The sequence below is a fragment of the Ovis canadensis genome, chromosome 17 (genome assembly GCF_042477335.2).
Source record: "Ovis canadensis isolate MfBH-ARS-UI-01 breed Bighorn chromosome 17, ARS-UI_OviCan_v2, whole genome shotgun sequence".
NCBI lineage: Eukaryota > Metazoa > Chordata > Mammalia > Artiodactyla > Bovidae > Ovis > Ovis canadensis.
In genome coordinates this window covers 80291284-80314710 of record NC_091261.1, presented here as the reverse complement: position 1 = coordinate 80314710, position 23427 = coordinate 80291284, and the positions used below count along the sequence as shown (strand labels likewise).

Genomic DNA, 23427 nt, shown 5'->3' with positions numbered 1-23427 from the left:
TCCAGCCAGGAGGGACCCAGAGGCCAGAACCCCCTGGGGAGTTTCTGTTGGGAGGTGGGGTGGGGCAGACAGCAGAGAAAGGCAGGTCGGAGGTAGACCGGAAGTTTCCACATCTCCCTGTGAGAAGCCCCGCAGAAGCTCGGGCCTGGGGACCTGGCAGGCATGGGGGCTGGCCCCCCAGCTCTGGACCCTCCAAAGCCAGCTGCCCCAGGTCTCACGTGCCCAGGCCTTTGCCAGGCAACCCTACTCACAGGGAACGCAGGAGCCCTTAGAGGCCAGAGGCCAAGGCGCCTGCTATTAAGAGAACAAACGCATGTAATGAGAGAGCTTACTGTGTACCGGGCTGCCCACACCCAGCCTCGCCGGCTTCCATGCTGTTTGGCAAAACCTGTCCATCCTGCTTGTTGGGACAAATTCCCGGGCAGGCGGCACAGCCCACAGGTGAGACGTGGAGAGCTGGAAGAACAGCCCCTCCTGCGCTCCCCCCGGAAGAAGCAGCACGGGGAGCAGGCCAGCTCGGTAGCACCTTGCACCTCTCGGAGGCTCGTCCAGGTGCGTCTGGGAAGCCCCGGGAGGCCAAGCTCCCTGGAGGCTGCGGCCCAACCGCCCCACCCCTCCCTTCCCAGCACCTGGGGTGGGGGGACCTGGTTCCGTGGGGAAGTGGCTTCCACTGGCTTCTGCCTGACAGACGCACGATGAGGACAAGAAAAACCCGAGAGGCAGAGGAGAGCGGCCTCGGCGCTCCCCTCAGGACCGGGGCCCAAAGAGGAGATGGGAAGAGCGACTCACCGGAAGGGGTCTCTGGAGGTGAAGTAAGCCTGGACGGACAAGTAACTCCCCATCTTCTTCCCACGCCAGACACACAAGACACAAGCTCAGCTGCAAACCCGTCGGGGAGGGCCTCCGGCCTGCGGGCGGCCACCATGACAGGCCTGGGGCTCCGGCAGCACTGGCCGCCCAGCTCACCTCTCCCTCCGGGGCGGCCGGAGGGGCGTGAGCGCGCTGAGCCCCTTGCCCCCCAGCGAAGTCCCGCAGGGGCTCATGGCTGGGACGCTGCTCCCCGGTTCTCTGAGGCTGGGCGGCCCCTCGGGACTCAGGAGAAGCACCTCTCTGCAGAGGCTACACGCACTCAGGCATTCTCAGGCAGGGGCCGGTGACTCGCCAAGAAAGAGGCGCTGCTGTCAAGTTAGCCTTCCGCGGCAGCCCCACCCCTGCCGGGGGAGGGAGGGAGGAAGGGGAGGGGCTCCGCGCGGAACGAGGTGTGTGGTTGGAGCAGCTATTAGGAAACAGACCTTGCAGGCAAGGGGTGGAGCCGAGCGGGAGAGAGGCTGCAGGCTGGCGCCGCAGACAATAACCAGGACTGGCTGGGTGTCCATCCCTGAGCCTCAGGAAGGGCAGCGCAGGAGACGGGGTGGGCACAGCTGCCCCAAGTGTCCCCGGCCTTAAGAGCTGCCCAAAGGATGGGAACTCTGCTCGGAGGTGAAGAAAAGCCCAGGAGACCGGCTCCAGGCCAAGCCACACCCCCTAAAGGGGGGGGCCCTAGGCCGCAGAGGCCCGTCCAGAGACCCAGGGCCTGGGAGCTGCCCTCTGGGCTCTCGGCTCCGGGCTGGCATCTACTCGGTGCTGGCACGAGGATCCCCATTCATTCCTTCCCTCTGCCTGGCCGGGCACTCCACTTCTGGGCAGAGCTGCACCACAGATGAGGAAACAAGGCCCAGAGCGTTATGTTGCCTGCCGTGTCTCCTGTGACAAGCGCCGTGTGATGCTGTTTTATTTCTCTGACATGGGAGCTGTCTCCTCAGTGGAAACAAGGGAAGCGAGGTACAGAGATTAGGTCACTTACCCATGGCCAAATAACTAGTCGGCAGCAGGGCTGGTATTTAAATGCAGGCACATGTGACTCTAGAGCTGGAGGTCTCAGCCGCCGAGCTTCATTCTGCCTCTTCAAAGTAAAACATCTCCCGCAAAACCCTTCTGCACACAGGAGGAGCACAGGACTGGAGTCCGGGTCACTTGTGCCCTCTCATTCACTCATTCCCGGAATGCCACCCATCGGCCTCAGCAGGCAGTGGTGCTTCTTCCCCGGTGTCCACGGAAACCAGGCTTCTCACACTGAAAACCAGGGCACGATGGAGGGCAAGGCCCAGGGTGCCTGTGGGGACGACGAGCCAGGTGTCTGGAGAGGGGACTGGCTAAACCAGGGCCCACCATCGAGAGTCCCTCACCCTCTGCCTAAGGAAAATGGGGGCACATCCAGACCCCACTGCTGGACTTGAGGGAGCGACGCCTGCTTTCTCCCACGCTCCTCTCCATGTAAGTCACCCTGTCCCAGCAACAGGAAAGCCCGTGGCGAAGGTGGAGGCTGGGAGCTCGGGGGGCCGCTTCCCATTCCTCTACTGATGGGGCACGGGGATAAGGACGCAAGTGATAAGACAGGGTGTCTGCACCCTGTTATAAGCTACCACTTATGGAGCACTTAGGATGTTCCAGGCCCTGCATTATCACTTATCTGTCATACTTAAATGGCCAATACGTGGGGTAGATGTTATCACCCCCATTTAACAGATGATGAAACCGAGGTTCCTAAGCGTTGTGTCACTAGCCTGAAGACAAACAGCTGCTGAGTGAGGGAGCTGGGTTTCAAATCCAGTAAGAGCCGGAGTTGGGACACTTTTCTGTAAAGGGCCAGAGAGCAAACATTTTAAGCTGTGGAGGCCTAAAATGAATGCGGATTTTGTCACTGCAGCACGACAGTGGCCTATATATATAAAACAAACGAACAGATGTTGCTATGTTCCCAAATGCTTTACTTATGGATACAGAAGTTTGAATTTTGTGCTGTTTTCACGTGCCACAAAATACTCTTTTGCTTTCCTCTGTTTAAGAATGTGAAGGGACTGCCCCGGTGGTCCAGTGGTTAAGAATCTGCCTTCCAATGCCAAGGACGTGGGTTTGCTCCCTGGCCAGGGGACTAAGAACCCACATGTCGCAGGGCAACCACAACTAGAGAAAGCCCGCATGCTGCAAGAAGACCCGACGCAGTCGAATAAATAAATATATTTTTGGGAAAAAAAAAGATAAAAAATGAAAATCAAAAGGCTGTACAAAGAGAGGCAGTGGGCTAGTCTGCTGGCTTCTGCCCCGCAGGCAGCTCCCTCAACCACACTGTACCTGCCTCTAATACTGAAGACCACTTCTTGCATTTGTGCAGACGGCAGCCACGCCTGTGTCCTACCACACGGGCCCCACACTCCAGCTCCCGAGGCGGCCGCGGGCAGTGAGCACTGGACCAGCGCGCACCCTGCCCAAGCCCTGCGCAGCGCCTTACACACATGAATGGACTTAAACCATGCCAGCTGACAGTCCTGTGACTCCCCGCTTTTTATGGTGGAAGGAACCGAGGTACACAGAGTATAGACCCCCATGCCTGAGGTCAACCAGCTGCACGTGTGAGAGGTGCAGGCAGGATTCGAACCTGGGCTGTCGATCCTGGGCTCTACTGCTGCTATGCTGGAGCCTGGCCTGGGACTGCAGCCAGACTGTCTGGGTTTGAATGCGACAAGGCCCTGCACGTAAGCCCTTGGCACAGAGTCTGGAACACATTAAGGGTTGATAAATGTTAGCTGCTAGTATCATTAAGACCATTGTTACTACCGCTACAGGCTCGCTCTATGGCCTTCAGCAAGTCGCTGCCTCTGTCTTGGTCTCGGTGATGTCTGTAAAAAACGGCCAGCTTCCATGTTTTTCAGCCCTGTGAAGTTGCAGAGGGCTCCCTGTTTCCCCTGGGTCTCAATCTGAGTTTAGACCTCTTGAGCTGTCCCTGGGAGGATCAGGATTCCAGCCTGGGGGCCACACAAGAGCCAGAGAGGAGGGGGGCACACAGAACAGAGGGGGGACGGCACGCGGGATACCGAAAGGCCCGCCCAGCTGGAAAGCGGGGAGCTCTCTTTTTTCCAGCCAACCACTTCTCACCAAAAATCTATTATGTTCCCCTGTAATTCGATCAGGCAAGGAGGGGGCCCCAAATTAAGTCTGGAACTAGCAAATTATCTTCTAATTGCACCTTCTGATTTCCATCTGATGAACAGAGTGCGGGTGGCAGAAAATGCGAGCCACAGCGAGACAGGGCCAGGGAGCCCGCGAGCATAACTCCTCTTGACATTTCACACGGCTCTGCTGTTCCAGCGGCGCGGGCGCAGTGAGTCGGTGTCTAGGAATGCGAGCGAGGCTGCAGGCTCTCTCCATCCCCCTGCTCCCTCACAAAGGACTCGGTGGGTGGGTGGGTGTGTGGGGAGCTAATGTGAGGACCTCCCCCAGGAAGAGGTGCAGCCGCCTCCCAGGCCCCTCCCAGGTAGAGTCCGCTTGACACCCATAAATCCAGACCTCCAGAGAAACCACGAAAGATGGGGGACCACCAGATGTGAGAAGCCGCTGGCCGCTCAGACCCAAGTGTGGCTCCTCGGGGCCAACTTCGAAGGGCCCGAACCCCTCAAAACAGGAGGTGAAAGGTCACAGTGGAGGCGGTACTTCCATGCCCTGCCCCTGGATATTGGTTCTGAGTGGGAGGCCACTCTTCTAGGTACCAGAGCGGCTGGCACAAGACTCAGATGCTGCCAGAGGCAGTGCTGGAATCCCTGGGCTGGCGTGGCAGCGGGGGAAGGTGGCAGGAGAGGCATTAATCTGCACGTTTCACAAGCTGGAAGCCTGGCAGGGAGCCCAGCCGACCGGCTCCTTGGCATCAGCTGAGGAGCGGGGCTTCAAGGTGGCTGGTGAGAGGCTGGAGGGGACAGCCCTCCAGGCCGGCGGCCCCAAGTAACACTATGAATGAATGAATCACCCCAGCCTCTTCTCGGAGGCAGCTCTGGTCAGACAGCCTGACGCCTGAGGAACTCTGTCCCTGTGGGGCCCTCTACTGGCCGGGAGGACTCTGACCAGGGACGGGTACTCAGGGACCTTAGCCGGGGAGCAGCGTCACCCCATCTGCTGGCCGTTCTCCCTGCCTCTGCTCCCCTTCTACTCCAGCTCATTTTCCACACTACAGCAGCAGTCAGCTCTCAGGAAGGTGAGTCCCAGCAATTCTACTGCTAGAAATTTTGCCCAGAGAAATATTCCTACAGATGTGCCGAGACACGTGTTCACAGCATGGTTTAATACTAAAAGATGAGGAACAATGCACGTGTCTATCAGCAGGACTGGGCTAAATCCAATCGCACATCCATGTGACAGAATACTATGCAGCCGTTAAAAACAATGAGGGAGACCCTAGTCCTGAAACAGAAACTGTCCCGGATGAGGCGTCATATGAAAAATCCAGGCGTCGCAGAGAATGTGCAGACTGATCCCACTGTTTCAAAAGTCTGCATACATAATCCGTAGCGATCGTGCTGGATTCTACCGCATGGCTAATCGGTTTCTCTCTAGGGTAATGAAACAAGCAGCACAGATGAAACAGCATTCATTTTCTACCTTTTTGATACTGCTTACATTTTTTTCTTACACTTAAGTGCTGCGCATATATATATATATATATGTGTATATATATATATATTTTTTTTTTTTGGGTCTGCTCCAGGTCTTACTTGCAGCATGAGGGCTCTAGTTCCCTCACTAGGGATCAAACCTGGGCCCCCTGCATTGGGAGAGAACAGTCTTAGCCACCGGGCCACCAGGGAAATCCCTAAGTGCTGCTTTTTTGGGCTGTGCTGGGTCCTTGCTGCTGTGCACAGGTTTTCTCTAGCTGTCACTAGCAGGACCACCCTCTGGTTGTGGTGCGCCGCCTTCTCTTGTTGCAGAGCATGGGCTCTAGGGCACATGCGCTCAGTAACTGTGGTGCACAGGCTTAGTTGCCATGTGGCATGTACGATCTTCCCAGACCAGGGATGGAAACGGTGTCCCCTGCATTACAAGGCAAATTCTTAACCACTGGACCACCAGGGAAGCTCCTAAGTGCTGGTTTTTAAAATGATAAATGGACAAAAACAAAAAGAAGTCCCACAGTTTAGAGCAAACACCTCACACACTTTTCCTAGCACTCCTGTCCAAAGCTAAGCCTGCCTGGGTGCCCTGCACGGGGGGTCCCCAGGCTGTCTCTGCAGCTTCACTCCTGGGGTCACGGCTCTGGCCACCTCCTCCGCTCCACCTCCTGACCCAGCCGTGCAGGCTCTCCCTGGGTAGTCCCCAAGCCCTTGTTCCCTTAGCTCCCTCTGCAGCCTCCTCTGCCCCCGCTGGCAGCTGTCTCCTTCCTTCTCCAGGCCCACCTCCCGCAAAGCACTCTATCTTCTCGGGAAGGGGATTCCCTGATGCGTCCTCAAGCACATCACATACAAGAGGGATTCGGAGCCTGTATCTGCCTACCTCCAGATCGAATATGTGAGGTCCACATCCGATGTTCACAGACACCTAGTAAATGGTTCAGGAACCCTGTTATGAGCAACTTCTAGACTGCTGATGAAAACTAAGGTTTATAAAGTGTTCTCCATTTACAGAGAGCTTTCAAGCTCATCATCCAGGTCAGTCCCTGCAACAACCTCTAAAAGAGTATGTACAGCACAGACAAGGCAAGGGAAACCAACAGATGTTGGCAACCCATTCGAGTTACTGTGGGAAGCTCAGGGCTGAGATTAAAAGCCGGGTCTGCCGACCTCCAGTCCTAAGGCCTTTCCTCAACAGGAGCCCAAGTGAAGTATTCAGAAATCCGGCCTCTGCAACAACACAGGGCCCCAAAGTGCTGGGTACCCTGAACTTCTGCCTCCGATTTCTCCAGGTTTCCTGCCCACATTCGCACTGTTAGGATGTCACAAAAGATTTTATCCAATGCCTTGTAGAATTCAAGAGGACCCAACGAGAACATGAAGTCAGGTCTAACAAGTCACGATGGATCCACGGCTGCTGAAGCCCCTGTCCTAAGTGTTCACTGCCCACCTATTCCATCATCTGCAAAATTCCACGGAACCTCACTGGAATTCATCCACAAAATCCCATCAGGACTCTGTGAAGGAGTCAAGTCAAAAAGATTATGAGTACTTTTTCCAGGATCTCTATTTTTCTTCATTTCTGAAAACCAGGCCAGTTAGCCATCTCCATTCTCATTCACGATTAGATCTCCAATGCCTGGAACACATCAGGTATTAACAATTATACAGTAACAAGCAATTACACCCGGGGGGATTACCCCATTCTGCACAGTTTCTCAGAAGTTACTAACAGCAGTTTTGTTCCTACACCCATAAGGTCCCCCCCCCCCCCGCCGCCTTTCTTTCTTCAGTGTATTGAGGAATAATTTTTCCATCTAAACACATTTCACGTGACTGGGTACCCTTGTATACCTTGGGCTTTCCATCCTCCCTTCCGAGTTTCAAGGGGCTGGACTCTACATCTAAGGCTCTATTCAGATTTCTGTGCCATCTGATTAAGCTCGGTGCCAAGGACTGTCTTTCGCCCTATGTTTGTTAACACGACACCACGTTCCAGAAGTAGCGGACACTTGGCTCCCTTTCTGTAAAACACTGACCGAATTCCATGAGCCCTTTACTGAGGTTGCCTTGCTCACATAACATTTTAATTCTCATAATCCTGTGAGGTTGGGGTGTAACAGCTCCATTTTACAGACAAAATACTGAAATTCAAAGAGAAGGTCATTCAAGGTCACAGGTCTGAGAATAGGGAGAGCTGGGATTTAACCCAAGACTTTGGATTCCAGGAGAAAGAGTATCGTCTCCTTTGTACTTATGAAGAACTGAAGCTCAAAGAGAAGGTCATTCAAGGTCACGGGTTTAGGAATGGGCAGAGCTGGGATTTAACCCAAGACTTTGGATTCCAGGGCCAAGGCACTAAAGTTGCCTCGAATAACTATTTTATACTTGTTCTTTGATTTATAGCGGTGTTTCTGAAACCATGGTTAAAAGAACAGCAGCACGAGACGCCCCTGGGCAGCTTGTTAAAAATGAAGCTTCCTGAGCCCACCCCAGGCCGATGTAGTAAGAACTGCTGGGAGCCAGCCCAAGAACTGCATTCTGCGTAAGCCCCAGTGTTTCCGACACAGACTGAAGGCACAGCTTTCCTCTCTCCTGTGTGCTCTTCTCTGTGATTCCATCCTATCCTCACACAAAACCCGAGAGGCAGGCAGGACAGATCACTAGCATCCCCTGCTACAAAGGAGGAAACGGCTACCGGCAGTCTGGTCATCTTCTTATTCTGGACGAGTAAAGGAAGGCTTGGTGGCTGACACCCTGCGGAGTCTCGGCTCATTGGGGACGCGCCTCTCCTGCCACTGTTCTTACTCATCTGGAACCCACAGTAGCTGCCCCTCTCTCGTCCTCAGTGACACTGCAGTGTTGCTCAAGGTACAGTGGGGAAAGGTGACTCCAGAATAGAGGGTCATCTCATGAATAGGCCACCTCTGGAACTGAAACAAGTTAACAAAACAAAGCACAAGGGCTGACAAAAACAAAAACAGGGACTTCCCTGGTGGGCCAGCAGCTAAGACTCCATGCTCCCAATGCAGGGGGCCCGGGTTTGATCCCTGGTCAGGGAACTAGATCCCACATGCTGCAATTCAAGAGCCCACATGCCCCAACTAAGACCTGGCTCAGTCAAATAAATAAATATTTAAAAAACCAAAAACAGCCGGTGCTGCTGCAAGGGGGCAGAGTGGGGGCCCCCCGATCTAACCAGGATCACTACTGGGTAAGGCAGGACCAGAAGGTGACTGACATGTAGAAAACCACTCGGATAATCCGGCCTGAGGTACTGGGAGGTTTTTCCTGGTCACAGGGAGGAGGATGGAGAAAGACAGCCTGTTAGTACTCTTCCAGCATTGCCCAAGGGAGAAGAGGTTCTAGCACCATGGGCTGGGCTGTGCAGAAGGCATGCCATCCCTCAAGGCTGCAGCACTGTTGGCTTCAGACTCTAGAATGGCAGTTCCAGATGGAGGTCTTATTCCATGCCCCCATGTCAGAAGAAGTGCTCTCGCCCGGGAGAACACTGCAAAGCGAAGAGATAGTGATGACGTGTGCCGGGCGGGCTTTATCCAAGAGTCCAGAGAGAAAGGTGGTCATTGGACAAAAACATGGCTCACCAGACAGACCCCAAGTGCCGGCTGTGTTCTTGGCACTCTGCCCAGCTCTGGGATACGAAGATGAACTACATGCAGCTTCAGACTGAGAGAATTTCATACTCGGGGAGTGAGGATAGACACGTAAACAAATACTGACGGAGCCACGCCTGAGGTTATACACGGAGAATAACAGAAGGAGAGTCTCCTCTGATTGGTGGGGAGGAGAGCGGGTGCATTTGGGGAGGCCCCTCCATGAGGGATTGGCTGCATCTAACAGGCTGATCGCCAGGCAGACAAGAGGCCCAGCTGAAGGAACAACATGTGCAAAAGCACTGAGGCGGAACAGAGGAAGGCCCATCCGCCGCAGCACCGGGCACATGTGAGCGAGCGAGCAGCGGGAGGCTGGGATGGCGAGGGAGGGCAGCGCAGACCACCACGAGCCAGGTCGCCCACGGGCAAGAGGAGTCATCAGAGGCATTAAGCAAGCAGAGGTTCTCAACCAAGAGAACAGGAAGACTGAAATACAAAGGGAGTGCTGGTCCTGAGCGGCCAGTTCCTCTCCCATTATTGGCATTTGTCTCAAGTCCACGGCTGGCTGCGTGTACATCCACTGAAGCCTGCTGGCCAGCTAGTGTTCAATAACAGCAGAGCACAGCTTCATCCTCAGGCCAGGTCTCCATCGAGGTGGTCCTTTCATTTATTTTTTTACAAGTCAGTTTAGGGACTCCCCTCATGGTCCCATGGTAAGATACAGCACTTTCACTGCAAGGGTGAGGGTTCAATTCTTGGTCGGGGAACTAGTATTCCACATGCCGTGTGGCCAAAAAAAAAAAAAAAAGAAGAAGAACCCAGGAAGCTGAATTAGGCATCAGAAAGCGGCAATGTGAGCATGACCCTAAGATAAAGGGAAATGAAGAGTCATGGAGAGAAATGTCATTCTGGGAGTTGTGAGCTAACCAAACCAGCCCTGCCTGTAACAAAGTCCCTTCTGGTGACTAAACCCAGATTCGGTATCTCTGTGTGGACACACGTCTAGTTTTGCCTGGCTTTTCACTTTCTGTGTCACTGCTGGACATTACTCTGCTGACTCTTCTCTTTAAACATCACTTATTCTGGTTGTGCTAGGGCTTTGCTGCTCTGCAGGCTTTCCTCGTTACAGAGAGTCGAGGCTACTCTCTAGGGGTGGTGCAAGGCTTCTCATCACGGTGACCTCCCTCGTGGAGCAGCAGCACCGGGGAGTGCAGGCTCCAGCAGTTGCAGCTCACGGGCTCTAAAGCACAGAATCAACGGTTGCGGAGCACGGGCTGAGCTGGTCCGTGCCACGTGGGATCTTCCTGGACCAGGGATCGAATCCGTGTCTTCTGCATTGGCAGGTGGATTATTTACCACTGAGCCACCACGGAAGACTTCTATTAGTTTTTAAACTAATTTTAATTGAAAAAAAATCATTACTTCTTTAGGTATGTTCAGTTCTGTCAGTCACTCAGTCGTGTGCGACATTTGTGACCCCATGGACTGCAGCATGCCAGGCCTCCTTGTCCATCACCAGCTCCTGGAGCCTAGTCAAACTCATGTCCATTGAGCTGCTGATGCCATCCAACCATCTCATTCTCTGTCGTCCCCCTCTCCTCCTGCCTTCAATCTTTCCCAGCATCAGGGTCTTTTCAAATGAGTCAGCTCTTTGCATCAGGTGGCCAGAGTACTGGAGTTTCAGCTTTAGCATCAGTCCTTCCAATGAACACCCAGGACTGATTTCCTTCAGGATGGACTGGTTGGATCTCCTTGCAGTCCAAGGGACTCTCAAGAGTCTTCTCCAACACCACAGTTCAAAAGCATCAATTCTTCAGCGCTCAGCTTTCTTTATAGGCCAACTCTCACATGCACACATGACCGCTGGAAAAACCATAGCCTTGACCAGACGGACCTTTGTTGGCAAAGTCATGTCTCTGCTTTTTAATATGCTGTCTAGATTGGTCATAGCTTTTCTTCCAAGGAGCAAGCGTCACCAATTTATACACTGATTCCAGCCCTGGGAGACACCTGGCTCCCTGGCAGCTACCAACAAGCAGATGGCAGTGAAAGTGCTTGCTCTGCCAGCCCCGGTCCCACCAGGACCACGCACAGCTTCACTCACTCACCCCCACAGCCATTCCAGGAGGCAGGCGGTAGGCAACCTGCTCCATTCCACAGATGAAGAAACGAAGCACAGAGAGGGCGAGTAACCTGCTCAAGGTGCCCAGCTAGTAGATGGCAGGACCAGGTTTTGCCTCCATGCAATCTGGTTCTAGAGTCTTTCTTAACTACCACACAAGACTGCTCCCTTTCCACACGGACAGCCCAGGTGTCCTTCACCTCTTGTCATCCGCATGTCCAACATGAGCTCAGTGGTGACACACGACAGGTAAAAAGCCCTGTGGTCCCCAACCAAGTTATGCTAGCAGAGTACAGATCTGAGGATGTCATTGAGGAGATGATCGAGTGAAGAAATGCGAGCTTGAACCCACAAAAAAGGCTTCAAAGGGAAAGGCCTGTGAAACAGGGGCCATGACCGATTCTGCAGCAACTTCCCTGAGACATCCATTCTTCATCCAGGTAGAGATCAAAGGATGAGCAGGTGTTAATTAGACCAAAAGAGGGTGAGGAGGCATTCCAGGCAGAGCGAACAGCAGGAACAAAGTCCGTTCAGTAGAAAGAAGAGCGGGTTTTGGACCTGTGAGGAGCAGCAAGGCTGAAGCAGAGGGAACAGAGGCTGTGGGGCGAGGCCAGGTCACAGGGGGCTCTACAAGCACCCGAAAGGACTGCGGCCTTGATTTAAGAATGCTAGAAAGTTGCTGAAGTGTATAAGGCAGAGAGATGACAGAATGTGATGTGGTCACACTGGCTTGTTGTCCTCCCCCCCCCCCGCAGATCACCCACTCTGGCTTCTCTGTGGAGAATGGACTAGGGGTGCAGAATGACTATGGAGAGTTAGATGTCTACTGGAGTCATCGGGTGAGGGATGGCAGTAGCCCAGAACACAGTGGTGATAGGAGCAATGGAAAGAAGTGGAGGCATTCAAAGCTGTTATATTACTATTCAAAGAGATAATAATAAAGCTGGCAGGCTTGGATATGCGGATGACAAGAGGTGAAGGACACCTGGGCTGTCGCTTGGGCAGTGGGCGGATGGTGGCACCATTCAACGGGACAGGTAACAGTGGAAAAGAAGTCAGTTTGGAGGGGAAGACTGAAGGTACAGCGGGGTCTGAGATGTCCACGAGACATCCAAAGGGACATGTGAGGTTGACAGAAGGACAGCTAGTCTAGAACTCAGTGGAAAGGTCTGGACTGCTAGTTTCATCAGTGTGTGGAGTATACGGTCACTAGTGAGTGCAGGACAACAGGAGCCGCGGGGGTGGGTGAGGCCCAGGGAGGAAACAGTACCCGGAGGGGCGGCAGCGTTTCAGAGCTGGGTAGAAAGGGGTGAACAAGCCAGAATGACCAGAGAGATCGGGGGAACTCGGGGAAGCCAAGGAGAGGGGCCGCTTCCAGAGTGACTGAGACACCAACAGCCAGCACTAACACCTGTTGAGTCCTGATGAAGGCCAGGCAGTGCTGAGTGCTCTGAGTGCACGGTCAGATTCAGTCTGCAAAATGAATGACCTTCTGAGATGGAACCAAGTCACTCCTTTATAGAGGAGGAAACTAGTGAAGAAAGATGAAGGCAGCGACTCAAGAGGTGCTGGGATGGAAACTCAAGCAGCCTGACTGCGAACTCTGGTTCACTTACCACCTCCAGCGCAGCTCAGGAGGCCAGACAAGATGGACTGAAGACTGGCCGGCAGAGAGACTGGTGGGGCTGTCCTCTGGACCAACAAGGGAACGTTCCAGGGGAGAGACACAGTGGAAGCCAGACTAGAGCCCACTGTTAAGAATGCTCCAAGCTAGGAGACCAGGCCAAGAAGTTAAGTCTGTGTCCCCAGCAGCAGCCAACTGCACGCTTTAATATAGTAGGTGATGCTCCAAGTGAAGTCAGAATGGCTAACTAAGGACCAGAGTTGCCCCTGTAGCCGCTGACCCTGCGTTGCCCCATCCTAACGCTCTCAGGGCTCTCTGATCCACTACGTCTGTGATGCTCACAGTGACTTCATGAGGTGGGTAACTTTCACCACATCTTAGAGATAAGATAATGATGCTCATCTTAGCTAAGGAACTGGGGCCACAGTTACACAGCTGGCCTGGCTCAGTTAAAGCTCAAATCCAGGTCTATTGTTCCTTTGTGGAAATCACAGTGGAAACAAGACCCCCCGCCACCACCCCAAGCCAGAGAGACCTGATTTCAAATGTCAGCTCTGTGTGACCCTGAGCAAGTCACCTATCCTTTCTGGGCCTTTCTGTTTTAGGACAACATGGGGTTGCAGGATTACTGTAAGACAATCTAAGTGAAACCGATTCAATCATACAATCTAAGTAAAACTCCCAATAAAATGCTTAGTAAATATCAGTTGTCCATCCCTGGCTCCCCACAACCCCTCTCCATCTCTGCCCCAATAGCTGCTGCGGGGCTTCTATGGGATCTTAGTTTTCTCTTTCCAGAGAACAGAGCAGGATTAAGGCGCACAGCTCTGCTGCATACAGTCCCACCTTGTCCACGATGGAGTCCCCTGTGGGGGCAGAAGGCGGCCCAGGTGTTTGCCCTTTCCCTTCCTGGCGTGGCAGGCCGCAGGCCCCTGACCGCCCACCTTAATGCCCTGCTGCTGACGGTTTCCTTAGAGATAAACTGGACAAACGGGTCAACGGGCATCAAGGGCTTGAGTGGCAGCAGCACCAACAGCAGGGGGCAGAGTTGCTCCACTGACTCCCATGCCCAGAGCCCTTTAACAGCACTTTGTTTCCACTAGAGCTCTCGAAGCCTTTGAACAGAGGTCCTTCAATGTTAGCTGATACCATCAGCGGTTTCTTTTCACCTTGACTTTACAGAAGAGGAAATCTAGCCTCAGGGAGGTTAAATGACCGCCCCAGTCAGGAATGCAAAGACTCTGGTAAGCGAGGAGGCAGGACACCTCGGTTCAGATCCCAGCTATGCCAGCTACTAGTTCTGTGACTGTGGGCAAGTAAGCTCCACTTCCCTGTATTTGTAAAATAGGTTAAGACCAGCACCATCATTATTAGGGTGCTGTGGAAATTAAATGAGATAATGTACATGAAGTGCTTAGAACAGTGTCTGGTGCAGAGTGAGCACTCGATAAATGGTACCTGTTGCTCTAACTATCAAGCTACTGTGCTTCTGTGGATGGGGGCGTGGGTGCTCTCAGAACCGCAGAAAACCCTCTGTCGTCAGCCAGCCCATTACACCACAGTCGGTGGCTATGTCTGTGATTTCTTCACCGGCCTTTCCTGGAGTCACAAATTTAGAGGAAATGGTCTGCAGCTTGACAAAGTGACGACAGCTTTCTATCTGCGGCATCCCTTTTCCAGAGCTCTGCCTTTAGCAAATACTTCTCGAAAGAGAAAGCTCTTCATAGCCCTGAGGAAGAAGGCCCTGAGAGTGAGCAGGAGCCCTATGGGGGGAGGGGGCACGGTGTTTCCCTCTGAAGATGATGTCAGAGTAGGTCAGACAGAAGAGTTCTAGGTCGTGGCCACGAAGACCAGCAGAGGCAGCTTTTCCCTCCTCCTTGGCCAAAGGTCTCTGACAAGGGTGAAAAGGGCAACCTTCAGAAAACCCGTCACCTGCTCTGCAAACATGCCAAGAGGCCAGGTCACCACTCACAGCTTCTTATTTTAACCTCAGCTACAATGAGTGCCAAAAAACAGACGCTTTCGAATTGTAGTGCTAGAGAAGACTCTTGAGAGTCCCTTGGACAGCAAGGACATCAAACCAGTCAATCCTAAAAGAAATCAACCCTGAGCATTCATTGGAAGGACTGATACTGAAGCTGAAGCTCTAATACACTGGCCACCTGATGGGAAGAGCTGACTCATTGGAGAAGACCCTGATGCTGGGAAAGATTGAGGGCGGGAGAAGGGGGCGAGAGAGGGTGAGATGGTTGGATGGCATCACCGACTCACTGGACATGAGTTTGAACAATCTCTGGGAGACAGTGGAGGACAGGGAAACTTGGCTTGCTATAGTCCACAGGGTCACAAAGTCAGACCCAGCATATCGACTAAACAACAACAAACGGTGTGTGGCCCAGCTGCTTTCCTCCCCAGCAAGAGGGGGCCAGTTTTCCAGAGAGCTTCAGAGAGAAGGGCTCAGCTCTAGAACCAACAGCACTGCTCACGGAGAAGGAAGGTTGGAGGAACTTAAGAGTCCAAATGGGCCCACTGCAAAGGCTGAGGAGAGGAAGCGGGAGGGGCGGTCACCAAGCATCCAGAGACCAGGGGGATCCTGGCCAGGCGCCCGCCGGCACCAGCACAATTCCGGACTTCCAGGAGGTTTGTCACCTGGCCCCCACTGTACAGCCGCGGTTCCCAGCCTTAAGTGATTTCCTGTTGTCCGGGGAACCTGAGAATCTGGCTGAAGGCCCTATCGGAGGCAAGATTGCGGATGTGGCTGCAGACAGGGGATGGGCTGGTGTACGAAGGCGAGGGGAGGAGCTGGGCCAAACTCCAGCAATTTTTCCATTCAATATCCAGCCCCACCCTGTGACTAGGAAAACAAAGGTGTGGGGGGAGGGGAGAAGAAAAGTCATTTCCTTTATTGTAACTAGAGCCCAGCTGGGTAAAAGCGGGGCTGGGAATCACAAAGACTGGATTTTCTCTGGGTAGCTGCTTCTGGCAGACTTGAACCCAGACACTCTGAAATCAGATGAGCTGGGGTGGCAGAGACCGTTCAGGCTGAGGCCTTGTGCTCCTCGTAACCAAGGTCACTTCTAGAGTCAGAGAGAAAATGCAGTCTTTCTAAGCCCTGAAAATATTCCTCCAATTTGGGGCAACGTCAAATTAGCAAGATCGAAGCAATCAATCCTAAAGGAAATCAACCCTGAATATTCACTGGAAGGACTGATGCTGAAGCTCCAATACTTTGGCCAACTGATGCAAAGAGCCGACTCATTGGAAAAGACCCTGATGCAGGGAAAGATTGGAGGCGGGAGGAGAAGGAGGCGACAGAGGATGAGATGGTTGGATGGCATCACCGACTCAACAGACATGAGTTTCCGCCTACTCCAGAAGCTAGTGGAGGACAGGGAAGGCTGGCGTGCTGCAGTCCGTGGGGTCACAAACAGTCGGACAGGACTGAGTGACTGAACAACTACAACAAATCGGCTCCAGAGCAGCCAGTCTCCTTAGGGCAAACCGCCAGGCTCTGTCCGAGGGTTCCACACCATCCACTTCATGGGAAAGCTCAGGAGTCAGGAGATGTGCCCCGTCAGTAGAGCGAGATCAGAAGGATTCTGTCCTTGAGGCAAAACTGCAAATAGGAGACTGAACTGAAATATTCTGCTTCCCCCACAGGCATGACATTGGTTTAATTGCCAGGGTGGTTCAAAGTTAAAATACACATGTGCATGTAGGGGAATACAGACACACTCAACATAACACTTAATGACAACTATTGATTATTAATGGTTTTCTATGTGTCAGGCGCTATGCCAGGGACTTTTTACAGGTCACTACATTTAATCCTCTTGAACAACCTTGTGAGACGAGAACTATTCTTTTCCCCATTTTACAGATGAGGTACCTGAAGCTCAGGGAAGTCACTGACGGCCGATTAATAAACTGCAAAGCCAGGGTTTGAAAACAGTTCTCTTTCATAGCCTGCACTCTTTGCCACCAGGATAACATACCTCACTTCTTTGTGAGCGTGTACTTGTGTCTGTCTCATACACACACACACAGCGCACTCTAACAAGCTAGCATCTCACCAGACCTACTAGTGACCCAAGACTTCAGTTCTAGAGCCAGCTCATTTCATGTAATTTTTGTCTTTCTCGTTTCAGGCCTTGAGTCTGTGATATGAAGGGGCTGTATCATTCAGAAAGTGGTGCTTCTAGTTATAGGAGAATCCAGCAATTCTCCTATAGCTTGTTCTACCCATTCTTGCTTATTTTGGATAGAACATATCCATACAAGTAGGAAAATGGCAGTAACAAACGTGACCATGTCGGCTGAAGGCCGAGGAGAGTTCCAGCCTGGGAACTCACAGGGCTCTGATGCTGGTTTGGCTGAGCTGTAAAATGGAAGGGCAGCCAGAGGCCCCTGCAGCTCTGACACTCTGCTCCTATCTTACCAAAGAAGCAAAACGGAAGTAGAATCAACCTCCCTGGGGATAAGAGAAGTAACCAAGGCAGTCAGATGCACAGCCCAAACTGGCGAGCTCTGAGTTAGAGCTGAAAGGGCAGGAAAGTGCTCCAACCCCTCCAGAGGCCAGAGCCCTCCAGGCCAAGCCCCCACGCAGTTCCCTGGGCGGAGGCAAGTGCTCAAAGGTCAATTCAGGAACTTGCTATCAGCCCAGGGGATGCTTTGCTGTGTGTGGGAGCTGGAATTCACGGCACGTGGTGCCTGTCTGCATTCTATCTCATTCTCCGTCGTGAGCACAGCCCTGCCGCTTCAGACCACAAATGCCCACCCAGCCTCCCGGTGAAGAATGACTGCAGGCCAGGCGCTGGGTTACACTTTGTATTATACAAAGACAAGCTCCTACTCTTGAGGATTCCAGCCATTCAGTAGGTACCTACCATATTTGACTTCATTAGATCTCAACAAGTCTGTGAGAGAGATGATTAACATCTGTATTTTCCTGATGAGGAAAAGGAATCTCAGAGAGCAGGAACAGATCCGACATTAAAGGCTGCGCTGTTTTCAAGAAACCAAGCTTTCTCCAAACAATCATCTAAGAGCCACTGATATAACAGAGTTAATAACAAAAAGCAGGAAGCTAGGGAGGCATCTGGAGTGAAGAAGAGGTGGCTGTGCCAACAGCCCTCAAGGCACCCGTGTAATCAGAAGTGCAGGCGTAGGAAAGCCACGCGTTCTCATCCTCAGTCTCCTCATCTGGCCAGATAAGGGTGCTGGGACACCCTGAAAAGGGCTCCCCCCATCCCCAAACCTCCCACCTCTAGCCGTACCTGGCCCACGTGCCGTTCTTCCAGTTCCATCTGGCATCGGGGGGGCCACACCTGACCTCTGCTAACATGCACTTCCTGGGCACCTCCCTCTGCCCCCTGAACACCACCCCTCGAAATGGAATCTCTCAAGTCAGAAGCTTGTTCTGTATCTTCCAGAGGATGAAGGCCAGTGCCTAGCCCGCAGGGCACTGGTGAAGACAGGCACATGGACTCACTTACCGGAAGCAGGAGGTATGCCAGGCTTCACTGACGGTCCTGTACAACCGCTGGTTGGGAGCAACGTGGTCTCCACAGCCCTGACACCTCCAGGCATCTTCACCTGCACACAGAAGCAAGGGGTTCAGAGGCTGAAGAAGCAGGGAGTGCGGGGGCAGGATCCCTACCTTGTAGAAGACAGGGTTAACAGACTCTGGTGCTGGAAGGGCTGAGTAATGCTCTGCTCCACGCATGGTTCCCTCCTCCACAAGATCCCTGCCGAACAATCATCCAGCTGCTCATCTCCCCAAGGACAGTGACTCCATGGCCTCACAAGCAGTGGCGTTCCACTTTTTAAAAAATGGTCCTGGCACTTCCTTGGTGGTACAGTGCGTAGGAATGCGCCTGCCAACGCAGGGGGCCCGGGTTCGATCTCTGGTCCAGGAAGACTCCAACTAAGCCCATGTGCCACAACTACTGAGCCCCCGTGCTCTGACTACTGTGCACCTAGAGCCAGTGCTCCCCGGAGCAGCCCCCGCTCACCGCGACCAGAGGAAGTCTAAGTGCAGCAACAAAAGACCTGAAGCAGCCAGCAAATAAATAGATAAATATTTTAAAAGCCGGTTCTGGTTGTTCCTATTTTTTACTGAAACAAAACCTGCCTTTTCCTTCCTTTCAGCCCATGCTCACAGTCCTGAGTACATGGAATAAACAAGTCTCTTTCTTTTCAGGTCGGCCTTTCCTACAACTGTCCCTAGCCAGCACCCAGAAAGGTCTGCTCTCTAGATTACACAAGGTGTGGCCTTGTCCTTCTCCTCAAAAGCCCTAGTTGTGCCGATTTCCCATCACTTCGTCCAGGAGCTCATTCATTCAATTAGCATCATGGGTCTTTTCACTGGACCTGTCGGTCTAAGCTCTACACTGGAGGCTGTTGGATAAGTCACCTTGCTCCTGAAAGAGGAAATGCACTGGAAAGGAAACATTCTTCCATATTGTATTTTTTTTTTTTAACTGAGATGTTATTTCACATCAAAGTACTTAGTTCAGAGAAAGAAATTACCAGTACAGTAGGAAAAGAACAAACATTTCATGAACTCCTCCTACTTGCCAAGAACTGTGCAAGGTTCTTTCACAGACCCAATCTCAATTCTCAAAACATACCATGAGGCAGATATTATTATATTCATTTAATGGGTGAGGGAACGGAAACTTGGGGCTGAGGGTGAAGCTCAAGCAGCAGCATTAGCACCCCAACTCAGGTCTGGCTCACTTTAAAGCCTGTACTCTTTCTAGTTCCTGCTCATTCTGCTCAGGGGAGCCAGGAAAGTGTCTGCAGGGGAAGTTGAGCCTCGAAAGATGGGGAAAGTTTACTAAAGGCTGAAAAAGGATGGGGAAGGGCTGTGTGGGCTCAGAGAAGCACGGGCAGTAGCACAGAGCCCGACCGTGTCCCTCTAAAAGGGACACAACATGATGCTCCTGGTGTGATTCAGGTGCTAATTTCATGAAATAAAGCGGGCTGCTGAGATCAGGTTGTGGTACCTGACTCGGCCCTAGGAAAAGGGACAGGGTTGTTAAAAGACTCTGTTGTGCGCCTGTGTGTGCAGCTTTGTTCTCTCTGGGTAACTCCAGACTGCCACAGGCACAGTGACAGGCACCGGACCCTGGTCTACAGGCACAGGGGCCATGAATAGACAATGCACGGCTCTGCACACTTTAAGACTGCCTGGCGGCCTTCTGGGGCAGCCAGGGCACCGGCAGCTGTCCTCGCAGCACAGGGAAGTGTTGAACAAGCTGGCAGAAGGTTTTAAAGCCTCGGCCCACCCGCTTCTCTCCGTACATCACCCCCTGGGTGGTACTGCTCACACAGTGCACCAAAAACCTCACAAACTCTGAGGCAGAAAAGTCTGAGACACTCCCTCCAACTGGGTTATAGGTGAAACAGTGGTTTAGTGAGAGGGTTTTTAGTGAACACAGACATCAAAATGAATCTTCCCAGTTCTGGAGGTACCGGCATGAAATGTTTTGGGAACTCTTACATGAAAGGCCTGTTAAGACTGCCACATCTCACCCCCAGCAAGTCTCATTATTTTAAGCCACACCTGCTTCTTGCTTTTACTTTTTAACCCACAAGGAACAGTCTCTGAACTGACCACCCACTTACTCAACAATTTGTCTTGGCTCTGAGTGACCTCTGGCTGTTTCCAAAATTCAAGAAGAATCAGGATTTCCACTACGAAGATATTCAAGCTAACTTGTTATGTCCATACCCTCCAGAGCCTGCGCTCCAGTCTTGAGAAACTCAAAGCCATTAAACGCACACTTAACACGTGCTCTGCACTAGACACTGCTGCTACTGCTAAGTCACTTCAGTAATGTTCGACCCTGTGTGACCCCATAGACAGCAGCCCACTAGGTTCCTCTGTCTCTGGGATTCTCCAGGCAAGAATACTGGAGTGGGTTGCCATTTCCTTCTCCAATGCATGAGAGTGAAAAGTGAAAGTGACGTTGCTCAGGTGAAGTTGCTCAGCCGTGCCGGACTCTTCGAGACTCCATGGACTGCAGCCTACCAGGCTCCTCCGTCCATGGTATTTTCCAGGCAAGAGTACTGGAGTGGGGTGCCATTTCCTTCTCCAGTACTAGACACTAGGGCACAAAAATCAAGATCCCTGCCTCAACTTCCTCCTCTCACATCCACCTGGTTCCACCTTTAGAAAGTCTCCATGTCCTTTGGCACGGCCACCCCCCCAGCCCGAGGCCAGGCCCTTGGCTTTTCCTAGTGTACTGCAGTCTCGGCTGACTCGCCCAGACTCCCCAGTGTCTACAGAACTCAACTGTTGAGCACTATGCTCTGATCTGGACTCCACCTCATCACACCTTTCAGAAGACAGTCTCCACCACCACTCCCTTTTCCACTGGCTCCTTCCAACTGCCATTTAAATAAGTTCAAGTCTTTCTCATTAAAAACAAATCTGGAGCCCGCTTTCTCCTCTAGCTACCACCCTTGCTTCTCCACTTCGTAGCCACATGTATTAAAAGCTGTCTAACAGAAGATAAACTTATGGGACTTCGCTGGCGGTGCAGTGGGTAAGACTCACCTGCCAACGCAGGGGACTAGAATTCGGTTCCTGGTCCAGGAAGATCCTACCTGCTGTGGAGCAACTAAGCCCATGAGCCACAACTGAAGCCTGAGTGCCTAGAGCGTGAGCTCTGCAGCACAAGAAGCCACTGCAACGAGAAGCCCGCGCACCACAATGGAGAGCAGCCCTCACTCGCCACAGCCAGAGAAAGCCTGCACTACCATGAATAAATGAACAGGGGTCAAGAACAAGTTGATGCATTATTTAAAAAAAAAAAGGGCTTCCCCGGTGGCTCAGCTGGTAAAGAATCTGCCTGCAATGCAAGAGACCTGGGTTCAATCCCAGGCTTGGGAAGATCCCCCGGAGAAGGGAACGGTTACCCACTCCCGTACTCTGGCCTGGAGAATGCCATGGACTGTATCGTCCAAGGGGTCGCAAAGAGTCGGACACAACTGAGCGACTTTCACGTCACCTTCCCTTTCCCTGGCATTCCAGGGGTTAAGACTCTGCCTTCCAGTGCGCGGGGTGTGGGAATGCACCGGGGTGTGGGTTTGATCCCTGGTCAGGAGCTATGATCCCACATGCCTCGGGACCGAAAAAACAAAACAGAACACAAGCAATACTGCAACAAATTCAAGAAAGACTTTAAAAAAACAGAGAAAGAAAACACATTTATAATTACCAAAGGGGAAAGGGCAGGGAGGGATAAATTAGGAGTTTGGGATTAGCAGATATAACCTACTATATACAAAATACATAAACAACAAGGTCCTACTGTAAAACATGGGGAAACATATTCAATATCCGGTAAAACCCAAAAACCAATACAACATTGTAAGTCAACTATATTTCAACTTAAAAAGAAGCTGTCTACACATACTACACTGCCTTCATTTCCACACTTCCTATTTACCACACAATCCACTGCAATTTGACTTCCACCCCAACCATTTCTCTGAAACTGTCTTACCAAGATCAACAGTGACTGTTTATTGCTAAATTCAACGGTCACGCTTCAGTCATTCTCTCAGCAAATATTTATTGTATGCCAACTATGTATCTAACTGTGCTCGGTTAGAAAAGAGCAGCACACAGGAGACAGATTAAACATAGAGCATATGTTAAACAATAACATAATTATTTTCACTATAATTGTGGCAAGTTGTAGGAAGAAGATATCAAGTCCTTATAATGGAGCAAATGGTGTTGGGTAGGGCACACAAGAACATATTCCTTAAGGAAGTAATTTCCAAGTTGAGCTCTAAAGGATGAAGAGAAATTAAGCAGGCAAAGAGGAGGAGAAAAGGATAACTGTGGAAACTGGGATGGCGGGCAGATCTGTGCAAAACTCCTAAGGCAGGAAAACAAGCTCCTCACACACACGAAAGCTGCCTACTGTCAGCTCCCTGGCCTACTACAATCCCTCAACTAACATTTATTGAAAGGAGGGCTTCCCTGGTGCTCCAGTGATTAAGAAACTGCCTGCCAACGCAGGGAACATGGGTTTGGTCCCTGGTCCGGGAAGATACCACATCCTGTGGGGCAACTAAGCCCATGCACCACAATTACTGAAGCCTGTGCGCTCTAGAGCCCATGTTCCACAACATGAGAAGCCTCCGCAATGAGAAGCCAGAATACTGCAATAACGAGCAGTCTCTGCTCACAGTAATGAAGATTCAGCCACAGCCGAAAATAAAGAAATAAAGAAGAAAAAGGAAGGAATGGCCCTCTACAAGGTGGCCCTAAAGAACCTTTATCTTTTAACACCCCTTACAAAGGAATGTTCTAGTTAAATCTTGATCTATTTTTTATTCCTGCCACACACATTCATATTCTTGTATCCTGACGCTCACACCTCGAGCTACTCTGGGTGTTTAGGCTACTGCTTACCCACCTTTCCTGCCCTTCATCAGACGTCCATCTTCCCTTCATGGTCCTCTAAAGGCAGGAAGTGTTTGTTTCACTTTGTCAAATACCTGCTTAATACCATTTGTCCTATAATTACAGTTCGTTATGTTTCTGCCTCCTCAGTCCCTCCCTCTCTGCAA

At 51.9% G+C, this 23427-nt stretch overlaps 1 protein-coding gene across 3 annotated transcripts in view; it reads right to left on the bottom strand.

The window, feature by feature from the left end:
* The window catches only part of LIMK2 (LIM domain kinase 2), a 52138-nt gene that overhangs the window by 20749 nt on the left and 7962 nt on the right, over positions 1-23427 (bottom strand). The window contains exons 2-3 of one of the 3 annotated variants that reach the window (XM_069557050.1): positions 18327-18426; positions 1844-2152 (exon numbers count right to left, since the gene is read on the bottom strand). Coding sequence is in view for 2 of the 3 variants with exons in the window: in XM_069557047.1 (XP_069413148.1) it covers positions 18327-18426 (100 nt within the window). In the remaining variant the exon portion in view is untranslated. Of the gene's footprint in view, positions 1-789; positions 1223-1843; positions 2153-18326; positions 18427-23427 lie in introns of those variants that run through there. The other 2 variants (XM_069557047.1, XM_069557049.1) reach the window with 2 other exon arrangements.